The sequence below is a fragment of the Natator depressus genome, chromosome 2 (assembly GCF_965152275.1).
Source record: "Natator depressus isolate rNatDep1 chromosome 2, rNatDep2.hap1, whole genome shotgun sequence".
In the NCBI taxonomy this organism is placed as follows: Eukaryota; Metazoa; Chordata; order Testudines; family Cheloniidae; genus Natator; species Natator depressus.
In genome coordinates this window covers 55,797,545-55,819,832 of record NC_134235.1, presented here as the reverse complement: position 1 = coordinate 55,819,832, position 22,288 = coordinate 55,797,545, and the positions used below count along the sequence as shown (strand labels likewise).

Here is a 22,288-nt window from a genome sequence, read left to right as displayed (position 1 = left end):
CGAGGGATGTGATTGTTCCCCTCTATTCGACACTGGTGAGGCCTCAACTGGAGTACTGTGTCCAGTTTTGGGCCCCACACTACAAGAAGGATGTGGATAAATTGGAGAGAGTCCAGCGAAGGGCAACAAAAATGATTAGGGGTCTAGAGCACATGACTTATGAGGAGAGGCTGAGGGAGCTGGGATTGTTTAGTCTGCAGAAGAGAAGAATGAGGGGGGATTTGATAGCTGCTTTCAACTACCTGAAAGGGGGTTCCAAAGAGGATGGCTCTAGACTGTTCTCAATGGTAGCAGATGACAGAACGAGGAGTAATGGTCTCAAGTTGCAATGGGGGAGGTTTAGATTGGATATTAGGAAAAACTTTTTCACTAAGAGGGTGGTAAAACACTGGAATGCGTTACCTAGGGAGGTGGTAGAATCTCCTTCCTTAGAGGTTTTTAAGGTCAGGCTTGACAAAGCCCTGGCTGGGATGATTTAACTGGGAATTGGTCCTGCTTCGAGCAGGGGGTTGGACTAGATGACCTTCTGGGGTCCCTTCCAACCCTGATATTCTATGATTCTATGAAAGTAAGCTTTTACAGACCCGAAGGAAGAGGCTATAAACACTTCCCTCTTAAAACATCACTAAAGCCCCTCCAGATTGGCTACAGCTTCAGCATGCTGAGTTGGGCACAATCCACAGTCCCAACAGTGTTCAGGCCCAGAGGTGTAATTAAAAATGTAATCACTATTGTTATTACATTAAATAGTTCATTTCCATAGGGTGACTGATTCACTTCAGCTCCAAGAGATGTTCTGTGGGGCTAAATCCTGAGCCTGAGTGTTAAGATTGACTTTAATGGGATCAGGGTTCTTATTTACTTTTATTATTTGCCGAGTAGTGACACAACACATATATCAACACGGTTTAGGCCACGGAAGAGGTTGAAAATCTCAAAAAGTTGATACAGAAAGAAACTTGCTTATTATTGTTAAAATCTAACAATGTTTTGTTTATTTGTGGCCCTAACTAGTTTTAATCATGCATTAAATGGATAATCTTGTTAATTTTATTTTGGGTCTCAGACCTAATGGTGAGAAAAAGGGACTGGAAATTGAGCAAAGACCCAGTCTCACACACACTTATGCACAAGTTTAACTTCATTCATGTGAATTGTCCCACGGACTTCAATGTGACTTTAAGTCTTTGCAGCATTAGATCCCAAGTTTCTTAGGTTCCATTCCCATCTCTGCAGCCAGCTGATACATTGTGCAATTTGAAAAGTCATTTAAGGCATCGTTGCCATAAACAGATGAACTTCAGTGGAGTTGCATCCACTTGACTAAAATAGTCTGTTCATCTAAGTATTTTACGGATGGCCACTCACTGTGCTCTAGGGCCCCAATCCTGAAAATGCTTACATAGGGATGAAACTTTACTCCAGTTTTCTCATTGACTTCAGTGGAACTGCTTATGGAGTAGAGTTACACACATGCAGAGCAGTCCTATAGAAAACAATGGAACTGAATGTGTAGTGAGGGTTAAGCAGTTTGTCCCAGAATAATTAACAGTTACTATTATTTTTATTTGTTTTGTTTGTTTTACAGCATCCAAAAGTATGCTAGGTGTTAGATACTTTTATTGTAAAATGTTGAATTAATAATAATACATTGGCATTTGAACAGCAGCTATGTTAGTATTATAGGTGTAAAAACAAATGGTAATACTAATTTATACTAGTACAGCACCTTACACTCATGAATCTTATTAAAACTACAGTAAATAACAGGGGAATGAAAAATACATTCACAAGCAAATATTCAATTAAATTGTTATATTAGAATAACTATTGTCCTAAAGCAAGAATTTGACTATCAATAATAAGCTGAACTTTTTTCTCTGTCGCACACTACAAACCGGTTCGTACGTCAGCTTACACATCACCCTCAAACAGTGGGCTCGCCCGAGAAGCCAAGTGGCCGGTGGTGACTACAAGTCCCATCATACCAAGTTCCACTTTGGCCACGGCTCCAAGACGTGTTGAAAGGCTGTAGGCCGCATTGCATGCTGGGATATGCAGTCCCTGAAAGTCGCCTGACTCAAGATGGCGCCCTACACTCTGGGACCTGTAGGCTAAGGGAGCCGCTTTGCATTCTGGGACATGTAGTCCCTTCCCGTTCCCTCCTCTCGCTGGAAGATTTGGAGGACAGTTTCTAACCCAACCGCGAGGTCCCCGCCGTGGAGAAATGTGTCTTGTGTCGCCTGGCAGCAAGTGGGACCGGAAGTCCCGCTGAGCGGCGGGGGCCGGGGGGAGAGATGTGAGTGGCTGGGGCTTGGGCACGTATCGCTGAGCGAGGCGCCGCCTGTGCCTCAGGCAGCGGCGGAGAGCGGCTCTGGGCTGGCCGCGGGGCGGTGGTGGGACCACGGGGGAGTTGTTGCTGGGTCCGGGCCCGCGGGGGCAGGGCCTGGCGTGCATGGGCGGATCCCACCGGCTCCCCGTGACGGCGGTGGCTGGGCCCGGTGTGGGAGGAGATGGGGTGGGGAGCGCACGGAGAGGGGCTGGCGGGGCACCAGGGGACCTGGTGGGGCCTGGCGGCGAGGAAGGGGTGGGGCCGTGCTGGCGGGTGCTGTGGAGGCGGAAATGGGCTGGGGGAAGATCTGGGAATGCAGAGGGGGCTGGGCTGGGGGAGGGCCTGGGGATGGGATGGGGTGGGGGAGGGGACCCGTTTCCCAGCCGTGGGTATATAGCGCGCGGAGCGTGGAGATGCTCCCTTCCAACCAGTGGCGGGGTGCAGCGCGCCGGAGGAGGGAGCGAGGCAGGGGCGCAGGAGAGGGAAACCCGGCGCCTCGTTCCCTGGCTGAGCGGTGGAGGTGGCCCCTCACCCTGCGCTAGTGATAGCTTCTCCTCAGCCAGTGCGAGCGGCAGCGGGGAGGGAGCCAGCCCCGGCAGTCGGCAAACTTAGGGCGGCTCGATTGGGTGGCTGAACTTGCTGGCCGGCGTTCGGCGAGGAGCTGCCGCCCTCGGGGAAGGAAATCGGGTAGCGCAGAGGGCGCTTGTTCCTCTTTAAAGTCTCCCTGCCCTCAGCCCTGTAGCCAGCGCTGCAGGCACGGCGGCTCCCGAGCAGCCAGAGGAGGCGGCGAGCTCCGCGGTTCCTAGGCAGTAGTAGCCCCAGGTGCCTGCAGGCAGTGTGGAGCCTGGGCAGTGCTTAGTGTTGGGGGTAGTGGGTGCCTACGCTGCTGCTTTCCTCCTCTGGCTGCTGAGGGGAAGCTTTGCACGGCCCCTTGCTCGATAGGCTGAGCGGACTGTGCCACGGTTGCCGGTGTCCCTTAAGTTCATTGCGCTCCGCACGGCTTTTCTCCGCTCTCTGGAGAGCGGCTGCGGGACCCTTTGGCGCACAGAGCGGGCAGGTTCCCCTGTACCAGGGCACCGGAGACGCCCCTTCCCGCGGTAGGCAGCGGGGACTGTAGCTGAGCCCTTGGGGGACAGCGCTGCAAGCATGAACATCCTGCTGGAGTTCTTCGTAGTCACTTTCAAAGTGCTCTGGGCTTTCGTGCTGGCTGCGGCCAAGTGGCTGGTGAGGCCCAAGGAGAAGAGTGTGGCGGGGCAGGTGTGCCTCATCACTGGGGCAGGCAGCGGCCTGGGCCGCCTCTTCGCCCTGGAGTTTGCCCGGCGCCGGGCGCTGCTGGTGCTGTGGGACATCAATACTCAGAGCAATGAGGAGACGGCAGGCATGGTGCGCCACATTTACCGTGAGATCTCCGAGGAGGCGGCTGCCGCTGCCCAGCAAGGTAACTGCGCTGCCTACCTCAGGCAGGATATACTGGGTCTATATGCTGATCTAGTTTGTGTTCCTAATATAGATCTAATACATGTTTTATCTCCCCCGCCTCCCCTTCTTTTCTTTTTTCCTCCCCCCAGTAAATGTAGGGACTACAGGAACAGCCCACTGCCTGAGATCTGGGGACAGTGTGGCTCTGGGATAGTGGACTCTTACTGGGTTAGTCTCCCATGAGGCAGTGGTCCTACCTTCCTGCCAGCCTGTCTTTTGGGGGGCAGAAGGATGGTGCTACACCTGATGGTGCTCAGCAAGGGGTGAGGTGCATAGGTGCTGGAACTAGGTGTGCTGGGCATGCTGCCACAGCCCCTGGCTTGAAGTGGTTTCCATCATATACAGGGTTTACAGTTTGGTTCAGTGGCTCTCAGTGCCCACATAAAAAATTGTTTCAGCAGCCCTGGTGAGGGGGAAGTTCCCAGTTTATAATGTGTGGGGAGTATTTCGTGGGAGGGGGCATTTCTGGAGATGGCTTCTGCAGGGCTCTAGTATTGCCATGCTATTATTTTTGTACAACTTCCTCCTAACTTCCCATAAAACTATCTTTCACCTGCTTCAGGAAGGGTAGCTAAATGACATGCTTACAAGAAAATCACTTGCATTTTCACAGTGGTAGTCCTCCTGCCAGGAAAGGAAAAATCGTAGTTAGAGCTGAACATCCAGAGGGGGTATTTCTGGGATTCTTCAGTACTTGTGACTATTTCCTGACCACACTGGTTTGTGACTTAAACCAGGTTGGATTTTTCATTGTCCTACAAACCCAGCTGTAAGCAAGGATTTCATCCCACACCCGCAATCACTCATATCTGACCACCCAGGAAGGAGTGGGGTTTGTGTGCTTGTATTCCTTGCTGGGAAGAGGGTTTCATGAGTGGAAGAGCACAGACCATTTTCATCAGTATAACCTTTGATTGAGACAGCTGGAGCCTTTTTCATGCAGGAACAGTAAATATAGTGTTTGTTTACTGTGATGATGCCAAAGTAAATAGAACTCTTAAAGTGTAATGGAGGAGTGTTTACTCTCTTTCTGCTTTGTGACTTGTTACCTGAAGGTTGAGGTCTAATTGAGAATGTAACCTTTCTATTCTGGATTCCTTAGCAGCTGGAGATGGTGAAGAAGAGGTGCTGCCCCACTGCAACTTGCAGGTTTATACATATACCTGTGATGTGAGCAAGAGAGAGAATGTCTACTTGACAGCTGAGAGGGTCCGCCAAGAGGTTGGAGAGGTTTCAGTCCTGGTTAACAATGCTGGTGTGGTCTCTGGGCACCATCTCCTAGAGTGTCCTGATGAGCTTATTGAAAGGACCATGATGGTTAACTGCCATGCACACTTCTGGGTAACTATACATTTGTTTATGCTTCACTTTTGTTCAATTTATTTGGGGAAGGGTCTTCTGTCACTTAGTTTTGTATATGACTTTGCACTTATACATGCAATCTACTACTCTTTTGGATTACTACCCAATAGGGTTGGAGAGTGGCAAGGGGAGAAGAAATAGTTTTTGTACCAACTATTTAATTGTAAAATCAATGTTTTACATGACTTTCAGTATAACATTTTCTGTATGAACAACTTCTGAATAGTCTTGTCTGCTGCTTTCAGTTAATGCTTTTTGTAGCCTTGTACTGGCATTTTAGCAACTTTAAGATAACACTTGATGCTAGAGTATTGATTCACCGATTTCTCAAAAGATACGTAAATATTTCTTAAAAGCCCTGTCTGAGATGTAGCTAAAGTTGGCTGTAAGGGAAGCTGTAACTTTTGAAGACTTGGCAGGGAGGAGAAGAGAACCTCGAAGGAAAATCAAGCTAGAAGGTCTTTATCAGAAATCTTGCATATTTGTAATTCGTTCTCCAGAGTAAACCATTAGTAGTAAAATAGAGCTACATGGATTCTTTTGTGGTGATGTTGTTTTAGTAACTGACGAATGCTAAATGAAAAACTTAAGCTACATATTCATATTCTCATTGAATTTCGTTGCTCTTTTTTTTTTTTTTTTCCCTTGGTACTCATTTCAACAGAGTTATATAAACTAGAATGTTAAAGCCAGGCATGATACACACTGGGCCTGCATTAGCTGTCAGACTAAGTCCATGGCATTAGAACTGTCCTTTGGTCCCTCAAATAAGGTTATGAAATATACTTCCAAAACAGTTAAAGAATTAAGCAATCTGAAATCTACTTCAGCAGATGCCTGGTAAATTATTCCTGCATGTGTAATATTAAAATCTTGTGAAATACATGGTGTACAGAAACTTCACATGCCTCTTTACTGTAACTTTTTAACATAGGAGTTAAATGCTGTTTCATAACCCTAAAGGAGCCCCTTCAGATCAACACTGGGAAACACTTAATGGCAGAGCAGTCTAACTTTTTCCCAAGTATTGTAGAACTTGTCTATAAAGCATATTTAAACTTCAGTGCACATCAGATACTGTGTTTTGAGACTTAACTCTGAAAATATGCATTTAAAGGAAACTTGAAAAGTTTTTTAAAATATCTTTTGAACTCCAACAAGATCCAAAAGCTCATTACAGTCCACTGATAAAATGCAGGTTTCAGAGTAGCAGCCGTGTTAGTCTGTATCTGCAAAAAGAAAAGGAGTACTTGTGGCACCTTAGAGATTAACAAATTTATTTGAGCATAAGCTTTCGTGAGCTACAACTCACTTCACTGGATGCAACCACTGCATGCATCCAATGAAGTGAGCTGTAGCTCATGAAAGCTTATGCTCAGATAAATTTGTTAGTCTCTAAGGTGCCACAAGTACTCCTTTTCTTTTTGATAAAATGCAGTAAATCCAACTGATGCTTACAAAAGCAGGGATATCCACTAGCTTTAATGAGAGTTCTTGTGCTTTTAAGATGTGGTTTAAATACAAAACTTAGACTTCTTGGAAACTCAGTTATGACATCATTGTACATTAAAATATGGGAGGTTCCTAGATTCTCCAGCTGTTCTTCCCTCAGGCATGTAAATCAAGACACTTATTTACAGCATTGTTTCAGAGAACTTGTTTTAAGGCACACATTTTATATTTGCTGAGTTCCTAACAGCTATAGGAAAACCAAGTTAGACTTAAGCAATTTTTGTGATATTTTTCCATTTAAAAGGAAACTTCTTCCAAACTCTGAATCTGTCAAACTTTTTGTATTGGAATGCTTGTTGTACATTGCATTAACCTAAAGGCTAAAGCTACTGCAAGATCAGTGCTGGGGGTCTCCTGAACTTGGATTCACTAAAATTTTTAAGGAGCTGTCAACACCCTCTTCATTTAACTGAAGACCTGCTTGTATACTCCTTCTCTAGATCAAGAGATCAGCCTGTATCCTACGTTTTTGGCTTTTTTTTGGGAGGTGAGGTGCGGGGATGCTTGGCAGTTTTTGGTGTTGGCAGAGCTGTCCTTCTCCCTCTCCAGGTCGCACAAATGGCTGGTTTGACCAAAAGTGGGTGGACTTTTTTTATTTTTATTTTATTTTTTTTAAACTAACTCATAAGATACCATCTGAAACAGCCAGATCTGGAGCCAGATTTTCTTTTTTTAGTGTAAGTTAATGCTGACTTTAACTAGGACAGTGTGTCTAGATATATGAAATCAGACTTTTCCAGGTCAGCTAAATTGCTGGTACAGCTGCAAAACCTAGTACTCCAGAGCATTTGTGTAGACTTATGACTGTCCTTGGAGGGTGTTTAGTCCCAAAAACCCATGAGTGGATTACAATAAAACACATTCCTTGTCATGTGACTTAAAATAATTGAAACAATATTATAAAAGGAAATTCTTCCCACTTCCTCAAACAACACTCTGAAGTTTCAATGCACCTGTGTATGAATAACTGAAAAATATGACTTTGGCATTATCCTTCTGAAATTAGTGAAATGGGCACACTTTTTTGCTGAAAACTGCAAGTAAATTGAACAAATGATAATCTTCTAATTTTGTATTAGCAGCTATTTACTTTTTCCAGCATGTGGGGAGTGAAAGGCATGTCATATCTGCCGGTGTGAGCCAGCTAGGCTGTACCATGTCACAGACTGGCAATGCCTAAAGTTTTGCTGGCATGCCTCAGCCGAAAGATACCTGTCATTTCACTGACATGCATGATTTGAATAGTACTTTCTATGGGAGTTTTATATAGCATGTGTCACCACTGTATCTAACTATTGCAATCTTTACTGAATAAAATTATCAATGTGTAGTGAATACATGTAATTCAGTTTTCAGATAACGAGAATGCTTCTGATATTGAAAATTGTTAAGGGGCACTAAGTATGCTGCTGTATGAACAAAGCTTGCACTACTTGTAGCCCACAGGTGTATAAAGCTGCAGCACGTTAATGTAATGTCTCTTCTCCTTACACCCTCTTACAGTAGTTATGATTTACTGAGTCATCCCTGTTGTTCAGTTCCAGGAATTTACTCTTAAATTCCGCCCAGACTTTTTCTCTCCCCGTGATGATGGGCCAGAACTTCGGTTTGATAAACTTCAGATCACAATGCAAGACTTATCTGTTTGATTAGCCTTCTTTAACTGATGACTGGATCATTCCTATTACTTTGATTATTTGTTTTACAATAAAGACCAATACTTGATGAGGCACCCAAGTGCCTAAGCAATGAGGGACTGTGTATAAACAACAAAAGAAATTGCACTAAATAGGAATCTTTCTTATTTGTGGTATATCTTTGGTTAAATATTGTCCCATATTATCCATCTTGGAACAGTCTTTCAGATTCTTTTGAGACTTTTTCCAGTACATATATGATTGTGCTATTTCCACATCCATAGACATTTGGTATCTAGTAGGAGCTTTTTTAGGTCTTGTTGCTAGAATGAAAACTCTTGAACAAATGCTCTAATATAACAAAATACTAGAATCTGAAGACTTAAAGGTCTGTGGCACAGATCTTTAAGATCCAAATCTGAGGGAGATCAGTCTGGTAGTAATTCTGCTGTTTTTCTGACATGTATGGATTTTTCCAAAACTTTCAGCTTAAACTTACCTCTTCTAAAAGAATAGCATCTTGCCCATCACAGGAAGATGAGCTTTCTCTTTGACTAACCAAAAGGGGGAAGCAAAAGCATTTAACTCCAGTTCTGGAGTATTCTCCAGCATTTTTATACAGGGGCCTACCTTGGAAAGACTTTCACACATTCTTAACTATGTGCTATGAGTACTCCATGTGTAAACATGTATATAAGTCTTTGTGGAATTGGAGCCTAAATCTTTGACAGACTTATTTATATTGATATAGTAAGCAGGTAAGAGAACCTACTGTCTGAAAAGTTCTCATTAGTTCTCAAAAAGTTATCTCCTTCCCAAGCAGGGAATTCTTCTCTATGAAATACCTAAAGCCTATGTTGTTAAATGTTTTGTTCAGGAAATTAAAAGCCAGCCAGTACAAACTGCATAATGTTTAATAAATCTAATGCATACTCATGCAGTTGCTCTACTACCTATAGTGCTTTCCACAGGCTTGTGATCCAGGTGTGTCTTGTAGTACTGAAACTGTTACATCAGTCTTGTTCAATCTTCAGAAAATTTTAATACTGTTCAATAATGCCCATATTTTAGCTATAGAGCTTGCTTTTTTCTAGTAACTGTTCAGGTTGAGACCTAAGCTAAATTTTCTCATTGAAATAATCATGTATAAATGTGCCATATTTCAAATGACCTTTATATAAATGTATATATTTGCTCTATATAAATAACGTGCATATATATGTTTAAATATGCAGGTCTACAAATATTCCTGGCTTAATGTTTTGAGGGCTGTGTGCGTAGTGACTTATGGCGCAGAACTTTTTTTTTATTTCTTTAGTATTTTTACTATGTATGTTTACCTTTAAATGCACATGCTAGTTAGTCAAGATGCGAAATAGCTGTTCCACTTGTGTTCAAAATGGTAAACATAGGTAGTCTTAATAGTGCATCTACAGCTCCGAATAACTAACTTTGTCCTCAGAAGTACAAGACTGCAAAAGGGATGCTTACTTAAAAGTACTTGCAGTATTTGCCTGCTTTTAACAGTGAACCAAGTCAAGTTCTGCTCCAAATGTGTGAGTGAAGAAGTATGGTCCGACCTGGCTTCTATCACAATTGACTTTTCTCCCTTTTCCCCCACCTTAGAGTCAGTTGATTAAGGAGTTGACATCTGGGCAAAATACCCTGTCCCTAGACATTTCGTAACTTGCTAGACTGCTTACATAATGTTGGAGTACTGAGTGAACAATTGTCTTGGTTCTTGACTTCGCTAAATATATTAGTGCTTCTATAATAACACAAAAAATGTTTCTCTGCAATACAGGAGATGTTAGTTTGGAATGCACCCTTTACAGTAGGAAAAGTATCCCGTGTCCTATGCAAACGGCTTGCCCTGTCATGAAAAAGCAAACTCTAATAATCTGACTAGGCCCAAACGACATCAGCAGGCTTATAGAAACTCTGGTTCTCATGGAAATGCCATCTGAATAGTTCATTGGAGGGATCCATAACAATGTGACAACTTCTTGAGACTGAAAGCTTCATGTTGGGTGGAGAGGACCATGTGAGTAACCAATACGGGTGCATTCAACATGTTCCATGGTTCAGTTGTGTCTGTCCTTGGTAATAAGCATATAACTGCTTTGCCAACAATACTGTTTAGTAACTAAATTAATTATGAGTCATCTTTGCCCTCAGAGATTATTATCTTAAGCTTTTCTATAGTATCCGCTACGATAGTACAGTATTTGAGTGATGGCCAGGTAAATTGCATTACTGTTAACTATGGTGAATTGTGGTGGCTGAGTAGTTAAGGTGCTGGGCTAAAATCTTGAAGGTCATGGGTTTGAGTCTCACTTAATCTCACACTGAACAGCTACCACCAGTACACCAGGCTGCAAAACGAGTACTTGATCCATTGGGTTAGGGTAGCTAAAGGCAGTTGAATATGATGCTTGCCACATCGCTCCCTTATGTACCAGTGGTTCTGAAACTGGTGTCCCTTAACTGCATCAACTCAGTGAGCGATTGGCTTAGGGGAACTCTGACTTTGACTAACTGGTGCTCTTTCAAATTTAATGTTTGTCTTGTCACTAACCCAATCTCTCAAAAGGAAATCTGGATTCTAACAAAGATAGTTGAAAGAATTATGTATTTGCAAGTGTTCCTATGTTCTTTCTGGTCCTTTTGTTGGATAAAGTCTTGGAATACTGCAAACTACAGTCATATAGGACATAGATACCCTTCTGCCAGGTGCTGATGGCAGCAAAAAGGGCTGGGTTCAGTTTTCTAGGCTGGGGTTTCCTTAAATGCTTAACTAACAGCAGCTTGAACCTCCCCCAGAAACCAGGGAATCTATATACACCATACTAGGTGCCCCTAGTGGGCAATTCTTCCCCACTCACAAGCACTGAGTGCAGGGGTTATAGCAAAGAGAACTTTGTTGTGTGTTGGGGGGAGAGACAACAGAAAGAACTGGTCTTAACAGTAGTCCCAACCTCAGTCCTCCTTTGGCCGTTGTAAATGGCTAATGTGTTCTGACCACTTCCCTCCTCCCCACTCACAGTTAAGTGTCCTGGGTTGGAGAAGTCCAAGGATTCTAGCAGGTCAGTGCTGCCTTGGCTTCTCTGGGGGCTTTATTACCTAACCCAGTTATAATGATTTCAGCTTTAATTGTTGGATAGGGAGGTTTGTGCCAGTCCATTGGGTAGGCTGCTGCCTTCTCTGTGACTTCAGCCCAAGCTACCTAGCTTTACTGCTGCTCTGTGCTGTCCATCCCTTCTGAGCTGTTCGTTGCCTTGGAAAAGCTGCTGCTGCTTCTGCCAGTCTGCACTGCTGGTCACCATGCAGCTGCTGCCACTAATGCTCTGCATTGTCTGGTGTTACCTGTCTGTCTCTACTCCGTCGAAGCTGCCATCACTTTGCACTATCCAACAGTCTCAGCTTAGCTGTTAGGGAGGGATCTAGGACTCTTGACAAACTCCTCACCACCACAGAGGCCCTCCGAGTAACAAGCAGGAGTCTCTTTCCTCTTCCTGTAGCTTAGTCCAGGTTTCCTTACCCAACATGTTGGACAGCTGTGTTATTTCCCAGCAAGGTCAATTGCATTTAACTGCCCCCAAATGCAAAACTTAACATTTATCAAAATGCCCCAAACCTTCACATAACACACATGCGAATAAGGCCCTGCCCATTCAGTCAACTCTCCTTGCTCTCCAACAGATGCTAGCAGAGAGCTTCCTTGCCTGTGGAGCTCTTGGCCATCTGTAGCTCTTAAGCAGCTGTTGGCCGCTCTTCTCAAACTTCACCAACAGGTGACAGCACTGAGTCCCATTCTCTGTCATTCTTCAGTCCACATGGCTTACATGCACACAGTGTGTATTGTGCTACTTGGCAACATCTCTAGAGAAGCCCCAGTAAGATTCTCAGGCTTCATCTTCACTGTAAACACTGCAGTGGCACAACTGCAGTTGCTGCGCTGTAGTGCTTCAGTGTAGACACTACCTACACTGACAGGAGGGGTTCTCCTGTCACTGTGGTTAATCTACCTCTCGGAGAGGCGGTTGCTAGGTCAACAGCAGAATTCTTCCATGAATCTAGTGCTGCCTACGCTGGGGGTTAGGTCTTCTTAACAACATTGCTCAGGGTGGGGAATGTGGATTTTCACATCCCTGAGAGTCGTAGCTGGGTTGACCTACCTTTTTACTGTAGACCTGGCCTTAGCCATAGCAATGGGAGGATTCGAGGTTCTGTAAGTACCATTACCATTTGTGACTCTCAAGAAAACACTTTTCAAATAGGGAAATTAATTAAGCTTCTATCTCTTCATCTTCAGGAAATGTGGTTTGGAAAACAACATCCTTCAAGGATGGAAAATAGGTCTTAATGAGAACAGTTTTTTCTTTAGATTTGCTGGACTTTTATCTCTGGAGCTTGAGTAGTCAATAGAGCTGTCTTGCAGTAAAGCTTTTTTCTTTCAACTGTATGTTGTTTTGCAGTCTGTATGAATCTTGTGTAGTCTTCTGTGGAGGACAATCAAATTGTCACCATATAAATTTGCAGGCAGACAGACATCCACTAGAAACAGTACACAGGATGTCTACTTATCTTGCATTAGTCCTTTTTGAATACTTCTAGAATTATCATCACAGGCCCCCAGCAATCATCTGTCTTCGTGGAGCTGAAGGTCCTTCTGTGTGGTTCTTTAAAAAATAAACAAATTTAAAAATCCTCAGTGCCTATTTATATGCTTAATCCAAGGTTATAGAAGGGAGTGTGTGGCAGCGTTCTTGACATGGTCAAGACAAAGATGACTTTTCAGACCATATATCATTTCACTTGAACAGTCGGCATGCATAGCTAACCATGTTGAGTGCAAAAAAGTCTTAGTTCTATGAAAAAGCCCTTCTAAATTTTGCCTTACATACAGACTATGCAAATTCAAGCATGCATAATTGAATTCCAGAACTGTTATCCACTACTCAACTCAAGCTGTGGTACAGATGTTACAGAACACTACTCCCTGAAGTCCATTGATGCTGTCTGTTCAGTTGTGATTTTCTGTTCTCTAGTATCAGACCTCTGTGATAACAAACTTGTAGTTTGTATACTGTGGTGCATAAACAAAATGATCCATAGAAGTTTGCTTCTGTCTTTAATTAGGAATGCTTCTATCAAGGCAGCTAATAAGTGTTTTGAAAACAGCCTTTGAACATGTTATCACCAAACCTCCTGGTCACAAGCTTTCCCATGTGTACTAGGGCCTTTTCACTGATCCTGCAGTGATTAATCCTTTTTTTTTTTTTTTTAATGCAGACACAACACTGTTGCTCTTACATCAGAGGCTGAAAATCGCATTGGTCTGGAACTTGCTATACTTAGTCCTGCACTGGGGCAAAACAGCACCGGCAATTGGATGGCCACTGTAAACTTTAAGCTTCAATATCTTGTGAATCAGCAGGACTAGTAACATTCTTGCTTTCTTGTGGTATAAAACATTTGATGGTAGCTCCAGTGAGTTATGACAGATATGAAACTGCCATTCAGATTAATATCTTGCTGTTTCCCCACTTCAATTATGATATGACTTCAGCAGTTGCTATTTCAGACCACAAATGCTAGAAACGAATGTCCTACACAAATTGGAAGAAGTTTGAAGTTTGGCCTATTGACATGGTAGACAGCAATGATTCTCAAACTGGCCTAGGAACTATTGGTGGTCTCTAAGTAGTGGGTTGTGGTCTATGGACAGCTGGTGGATTATTTGGTTTACCCTGGTCTCCAGCTGTTAAATTGTATGAAGATGGCAAAAATGCATAGAGAATGTACTGCTTTTCTAATATTCCATGTAAACAATTGCAAGTGTCTCAGACTAGTTAACAACTGCATATCAAAGGGGAGGTATTCCTGAAGCCTATATCTGTTAAGATGTGGTCTGTGACATGCCATTCTGAGAACCTCAGGAATAGAGTATTAATCTAATTTTAAGTTTCAGAGGAGTTGTCATGTTAGTTTGAATCAACAAAAACAACAAGGAGTTCTTGTGGCACCTTAGAGACTAACAAATTTATTTATCTAATTTTAGTGGCACATGGCTCTACCAGCTGCTAAAATAAAGCTGGAATTGGAACTGGAGTATGTCATAAGGAAGTAAGACAGTAGGAGTCAGACTTTCAGGTCTCCCATGACCTGTCAAGGCTACAAACACTTCAGCAAATCATATGAATGTTTTCAGAATTTGTAATCTCTTCTTAAGAACTGGTCCTGGATGAATGATCAGAGGGAATTTAAATCCCTGTCTCTTCTGGAAAGAATCAGCAAAATAAACAATATCTGAACAAGGGCATCAGAGAAATTATAGGATTAGCAGTTGAGAATTTGGGGAAGCAGGAGAACCTCAGACATAATTATTGTGGTCTTTCCCAGTGTGGGGCCTCATCCTCACTAGCAATATATGATTAGTTTTATCACTGCTTTAGGGAAACACTTGGTTACAAAGGTAGAGTACATGGCTTTCATGTGGCTGGGGAATACATTGTCCTGATGAAAGTTTGGAACAGATGATTTTCATCCACAGGCGGCAGAGTATTAGAAAACAAAACTGGGTTGTCTTTGTGGCAGTGGAGAGTGCTCATCAAGCAGCTACCTGGTTGGTTCTCATGAAACCATGTATACACATTCAGACTTGCTGATATCTACTTTCCCCTTTAAAATGGTCCCCTAACTTAATTCTTCTTCTTAGTAGGATTTTTTTATCTGCTTCATTCAAAAGTGAAATGCCATCTCCCATTGCAGAAGGGTGTTGGTAGGGGAAAAGGGGGAAGACTTCCCTTCATTGACATTTGTCTTTCCACTTAGAATTAGCAGTACTTAATTACATTAGTCAAGCTGTAACTACATATGAGAGTAGATTTGATCATTAAGTGTATGACTAAACATATTTAGCATGTTTTGGGACTTGTATACTCTTATACTGTGCAACATCATTGAGGTGTGAAATCTCATGTGAGCAAAATCCAGCTACTATTGACTGAATGGATCAATGCTGTTTCAATGTCTTGATTCTTGGTAAATTAAAAATACACTCCACAACACATCTGGTTTTATTTTACAAATACTTGAGATATCAGATTAATGCTATTATAAGCAAATGCTCACAGCACACTTCTCTGAAATGAGTGGCCTGTTCATGTGCTTTGAGTAAAGGTAGATCAGTTATGATGTGACTAGGATTATGCCCCACATGGTACCAAAAATTCTGCACATCAGTGTTTGCTCTCTTTTTAGTGTGCTTTAGCCCAGGGATGGGCAAACTTTTTGACCCGAGGGCCACATTGGCATTGCGAAACAGTATGGAGGACCAGGTAGGGAAGGCTGTGCCTCCCCAAACAGCCTGGCCCCTGCTCCCTATTTGCCCCCTCCCACTTCCCACCCCCCTCAGAATCCCCGACCCATCCAACCACCCCCCTGCTCCTTGTCCCCGACTGCCCCCTCCTGGGACCCAAACCCCTATCCAATCCCCCCTGACTGCCCCGACCCCGATCCCTGTCCCTAACTGCCCCCGCAGGACCCCACCTCCCATCCAACCACCCCCTGACTACCTCCCCGGGACCTTCTGCCCCTTATGCAAACCCCCCTCCCTTACCATGCCACTCAGAGTGGCAGAACAGGCTTATTGGAAAGCCTGGGAGGTGGGCAGGCGCAGAGGGGGGGACAGCGGGGGAGGGGCCGGGGACTGTCCTCCCCGGCCGGGAGCTCAAGGGCTGGGCAGGATGGTCCCATGGGCCGGATGTGGCCCGCAGGCCGTAGTTTGCCCACCTCTGCTTTAGCCACACCATATAGTTTAGCTCTCATTCTTTTATAATACAGTCTCTCCAGCCCCTCCAGTTACTTCGGTTAAACAAATTTGAGGAATATGGAGGCTGTGTTCACCTGCCCAATCACTTGCATTTTTAGCCCTGCAAATTTGGACAATCCAGTTTTATAGCCCTTAGGGCATTATTGCCTTCCAGGTTTCTCTATTCCATTCAATATTGTGTTTAGAACAACTTTCTTCCCTTGACTTCACTTGCATTTTTCAAGTGAATCACTTTGTGGTGGCTTGCGTATTTCTAACCTTTTTAGGCCCTTTAGCATGGGAATCAATGATACATGCCTCAATTTTTTTTTCCTTTCCAGTCTCTCCATCTCTCTTTAGAATCCTAGAAGGTTAGGGTTTGGAAGAGACCTCAGGTGGTCATCTAGTCCAACTCCCTGCTCAAAGCAGGACCAACCCCAACTAAATCATCCCAGAGAGGGCTTTGTCAAGCTGGGCCTTAATAACCTCTAAGAATGGAGATTCCATCACTTGCCTAGGTAACCCATTCCAGTGCTTCACCACCCTTCTAGTGAAATAGTTTTTCCCAATATCCAGCCTAGACCTCCCGCACTGCAACTTGAGACCATTGCTCCTTGTTCTGTCATCTGCCACCACTGAGAACAGCCTAGCTCCATCCTCTTTGGAACCCCCTTCAGGTAGTTGAAGGCTGCTATCAAATTCCCCCCTCACTCTTTTCTCTTCTGCAGACTAAATAATCCCAGTTCCCCCAGCCTCTCCTCATAAATCATGTGCCCCAGCCCCTTAATAATTTTTGTTGCCATCCGCTGGACTCTCCAATTTGTCCACATCCTTTCTGTAGTGGGGGGGCCCAAAACTGGGTGCGGTACTCCAGATGTGGCCTCACCAGTGCCGAATAGAGGGGAATAATTACTTAACTCTATCTGCTGGCAATGCTCCTACTAATGCAGCCCAATATGCCATTAGCCTCCTTGGCAACAAGGGCACACTGCTGATTCATATCCAGCTTCTCGTCCACTATAATCCCCAGCTTCTTTTCTGCAGAACTGCCACTTAGCCCGTCAGTCCCCAGCCTGTAGCAGAGCATAGGATTCTTCCGTCTGAAGTGCAGGACTCTGCACTTATCCTTGTTGAAATTCATTAGATTTCTTTTAGCCCAGTCTTCTAATTTGGCTACGTCACTCTGGACCCTGTCCCTACCCTCCAGTGTATCTACCTCTCCCACCAGCCTAGTGTCATAGGCGAACTTGCTGAGGATGCAATCCATTCCATCATCCAGATCATTAATGAAGATGTTGAACAAAACCGGCCCCAGGACAGATCCCTGGGGTGCTCCGCTTGATACCGGCTGCCAACTAGACATTGAGCCATTGATCACTCCCTGTTGAGCCCGACGATCTAGCCAGCTTTCCATTCATCCCATCCATGCTTTTTGAACTTGCTGGCAATAATACTGTGGGAGACCGTATCAAAAGCTTTGCTTAAGTCAAGCTACATCACGTCCTTCCAAGTTCTAAAATTGGTATAGCTTGCAGATTTCATTAATATGCTATTGACCTTCTCTTCCAGATAACTTAATAAAGACAGTCTTCCTAAGTGGGCATTCTTCTCTAATGCATTCTTCAGGCTACTATGGCTACCACATGTAAAATGGCAAGTGTCCTGCCTTTTGAGAAGCGATTTGGCTAATTCTGCATTTTCATCCTCTAGATTACTTGAGGCTCTACTGCCAAGCTCAATATGCAAATTTAAGCAGCTGTTATGGTTGTCTTTTGACTGACTATAATCTCGGACACAGCCTTTGATATTGCATATCTTTACTTTGCAATTTAGGGATAGTGAGATTTTTGTGTGTATGGGATGGGGGTAGTGTCAGAAGAGTTTAATTAAATTTCTGTTAACTAGTCCTCTTACCCCTTTTTTAAAAAATGGAGAGATTGGGTACAGTGGGTCAAATTCTGCATTTTATTGTACCATCTAACAAGCTGTGGGTGTAACTGAGCCTTAAACTTTTGTCCTTTGTCTCCAACGTGGTGCAAAAACACATTCTATTTGTATGATTATCTGTTTTATATGCCTTTCCCTACAGTACCCTGTCCAGATAACTGATCTCCTCTCCTCCCTCCCACTTCTTAACAAAAAATGCTTGATACTTAATTGCAGAACCAAGCTTTTGAGGCTCAATCCATCTCCCATGGAAGATAATGGCAGTCTTTCCACTGGCATAAACAGAAGTTAAATTGGCACTTGGTACCGTAAGCTTTTCCTCTGAGCTTCAACATTTTAGTCTGCGTAATGTCTTTCAAAGTGTAGTTACATATGTGTAGATTGTACATCTTTGTAAATATGCTTAGATTGTTGAAGCCTTTCTGAAATTGGGGGAAATGCTTACATTGAAGAAAATATTAAACATATTTTATAAAACAAGTGGATGGGTTCTTAAACTCACAGCGTTGCAACAAATTCCTTCGGGAATGTTTTGCCCATGTAAATTACACTTTTTCAGTATGTGAGAGAATTGGCACCTTAGCAGTAGTTCATAGTGTTAATCAGATTGAGACTCAACACCAGTGAACTGTCACAGCTTGAAATGGAAGGCACTAATAGGCTGAGGGAATTTCCAGGAATACAGGAACAAATGTGTAGTGGAAAGGTGACTATTTTAACGCGATCCTTTGAAAATTCAAGTTTGTTTGGCTGTTAAATTCTATGCCTAAATTGGTTTGTGAATGAGCATTTGGGCTGGTTTTTTGTTTTTTTGTTTTTGTTTTGTTTTGTTTTTGTTCCCCCCCCCCCCCCATTTGCTGTTTGTTTAAATTTTTGTGACAACTTCTCAAATATCCTACCCATGTCCCTGACTTGGGAAAGCACTGAAGCATGTGCTTACCTTTTAAGAATTTGCTTAAAGTTAACCTCATGCTTAAGAGTTCTATTAAATGGGAGCATTTCCCTGAATAGGGTCTAAATGATCTAAAGAGTTGAATAGTCCTAAACCCTTCCTAGCCATTGCAATCTGCCATCACTTCCAATAATTTAAATTTTAAAAAAAAAACTGCTAAAGATGTTGCAAGAAACCAGTCATGCACAATCGTAGACAACATGTAGAATGATGCCCAGACCTGCCAAATGTACTAAGTACTCAGAGCTGTTATTGAAGCTGATGGAAATTGTAGGTTCTCAGGCTCTCTTATAGCTCTTGCTGTTGAAAGGCATATGATGTGTGGATGTGGCTCTCCTGCCACCCCCTCCCCCAAAAAAGTATATGAAATAAGTTGCAGTGATGCTGCTGAGAAATCAAAGACCAGGTAGCAGTTGTATTGTAGTAAGTGGGGCACTAGCATAGTCTAGCTGGTCCTCTCACAGCCTAAAGATAGGAATTGTCCATTTCCCTTTCTTTAAATCACTAAAGAAAACTCTTCATGAGCAGTTGACCTGTGTAAGTTAGATGAATGCCCCAGTCAGTAGAATGTTGAACACCTTTATAACAGTTGTCTGTTTAAAATGACCAGAGCAGTGAGTTTAACATTTCTTGGCTTGAGGGTGTGAAGTGGAAATCTTATCTTGGTAGAACTCTTACTCTTGGTACAGCCAATTAGTGAATCTCTGAAAATGCATTATCCATTTTTTTTTCTAAAAACTCCAGTAAACTTTATGTATAAAAATGTTAGTTGTAATTGAATGGGAATGACTTTACAGCAGGGGTTCTCAAACTGGTGGTCGTGACCCCTCAGGGAGTCACAAGGTTATTACATTGGGGGTCGTGAGCTGTCAGCCTCCACCCCAGATCCCACTTTGTCTCCAGCATTTATAATGGTGTTAAATATATAAAAACATGTTTTTTAATTTATAACGGGGTCACACTCAGAGGCGTGCTATGTGAAAGGGGTCACAAGTACAAAAGTTTGAGAACCACTGTTCTACACTAAGTTGGAGCTACCAGCAGTCTTTAGTTATTTCATAGTCAAACACGTTACTGTTATCAAATCTTCGTTCAACTGTAAAATCTCCTGTATTTCCTTATTACTGATTAGATGCTTATGTACAAAGATAAACATTTTCCTGGCAAGAGGCGTATCCCTCCTGTTGAATGTTCGGTGATGGTAAAATCACTCTTTTTATAATAAGGCATTTAACACAAATCAGTGTTTGTATTGCTGAATGTATTAAGCAGGAAGAGCAGGCTGACTAAAAAATTCCTATTTGCATACAAATACCATGGTAAACAGCAGTCATAGTGAAAAAGCAGCTTTAAGGTATCTAAAACTTTGACAACCTCTGCAGTTTTTATCTAAAGATTATCTACTTCTTGAAAATGCACAATCTGTTACATAACACATAGTCCAAAGGCATCATTCACTTTAATATTAATGAATAAGTTTACATAAATTCTTTATTCAAAATGTGTGTTTTGTTTTTTTTTAAAGAACAAAGCTGTCAGAAGATCATGCAGAGTAAAACAGAAAGTTATGCCAAATGTTTGACAAGATGACTAAGCTTTATGGCAAGTTCTGTCTAGGAAAACCTGCATTTAAAAGTTGGTCTGCATTCTTATTTGCTGAACAGAGCATTCTGAGCTCACTCTTATCTAACAGAATAAAACACCCACATAAAGTTCCTTTCAGAATAGTTAGGGAATACATAAATTGAAGAGTCATACAGTAATTGGAAACTGCTTAATTTTTGGCAAGACTTTCCAATATTGGGGGATAGATAGATAAATAAAAATATTTTGCACCCCAAACTTGCTACAAACGTGTATTAATGATGGTGAGAGACTTCCTCACACAACTGAGTGCAGCTTTGCAGTACTTTTGCTAATTGAAGCCCTGGCCTCTAGATTATCTATAAACAATAATATATTTAGTCACTTGATTTCAGCCAGGACTTGAACCCCTAATTTTTATGAAAGGGAGGGAGAGTACCCATTAACTCAGGACAGTACTCAGCCTGTGGAAACTCTTCAAGAACTGAGTGTGACACTTGAATTGATATATGTTCTGTCTTCCTCAACTGGCAAATGTATCTAGGTGAAACAGCAACATGGTGGTAATAGCAATAGCTGTAGTGGTAATTAGAGGATTTATCTTCATGTACTTGTGTTGTTACAACTGTGGTAGAACTCTGTAGTCCAGGCCACGTGTGTTTAGCTCCTTTTTGCTCTTTTGAGAACTGTATGATGAGTGGAATATGGCTCTAAAGGTATGTCTACACTGCAGCTGCGAGCATGCTTCACGGCTTGAGTAGATGCCTATTCCTCTACTTGAGCTGGCGAGCTAAAAAGAGTCGTGTTGCTGGGGGTAGCACAGGTGGCAGCTTCTGTACCCAGAAGGTCTGGGTAGATTAGATACCTAGCCTGAGCCACTGCACATGCTACCCTGGCATGCTGCTATTTTTAGTGCACTAGGTCTAGGAGAGCTAGTATATGTCTACTACGAGTACCTATTCAAGAAGCTGGCAGCGGATGGTATTCACTGGAGTCATCTAAGTGCAGGTTAAAGAATCAAATTCCTGAAGTCCAAAGCTGGTCTGTGGGTCCAGCTGCCAGAGGTGGAAGGTGGGGAGTTAGAAGGGCATGTCTCTGGTTGTTCTGTGTTGCTACATCCTAGTTCAGCAGCCTGTTGATGTTTGCCTGAATTTTAGTCCAGTGATGCAGGAGAACTTTTCATGCAGGAGCAGCTCCAAATGATCTGCCAGGTTTTTAGATGGAGCTAATTTCCCATGCCTTCTTTTGTAGCTTATTAAACCTCTCCAAGGCATCAATATTCACCTCAGTCACTTGGTGACAAAGGATCTCCAGGGCATAGACGGATGGGTGTTTACCTGGAACAGGTGCTTTCTTCTTTCTAGAATTGTCAGCGAGTTGTCATCTTTCAGTGTCACCACTCCCAAAATGTTAAGACCATCATAGTAAAAGATCCCTGGCCAGTCCACCCACATTGAACCCAGGAAAAGCCCGCCCCGCCCCTTTACTTTTTTTTTAAATCAAGCATTTGCCATTCTTTTGTCAGGAGAAACAGGGATGTACCAGCTTATGAGCAAAGAAATGGAGGAGGCTGCATGCCAACAAGATAAAAGCTGTAACTTCCCCTTGCTAGTATAATATAATGAGATGCTCAACTGGTTCTCCCGATCTTCTCTCCTTACCCCCAG

The 22,288-nt window shown here is 43.0% G+C and overlaps 1 protein-coding gene across 2 annotated transcripts in view; it reads left to right on the top strand.

Annotated features, from left to right (window-relative positions):
- Positions 1 to 2,701: 2,701 nt before the first annotated feature.
- RDH10 (retinol dehydrogenase 10) overlaps positions 2,702 to 22,288 on the top strand; it is a 38,374-nt gene continuing 18,787 nt past the window's right edge. Inside the window, exons 1-2 of one of the 2 annotated variants that reach the window (XM_074944231.1) lie at positions 2,702 to 3,770; positions 4,917 to 5,152. In XM_074944231.1, coding sequence (XP_074800332.1) covers positions 3,479 to 3,770; positions 4,917 to 5,152 — 528 coding nt within the window. In that variant the 5' untranslated portion in view covers positions 2,702 to 3,478. Of the gene's footprint in view, positions 3,771 to 4,913; positions 5,153 to 22,288 lie in introns of both variants that reach the window. The other variant, XM_074944230.1, reaches the window with a different exon arrangement.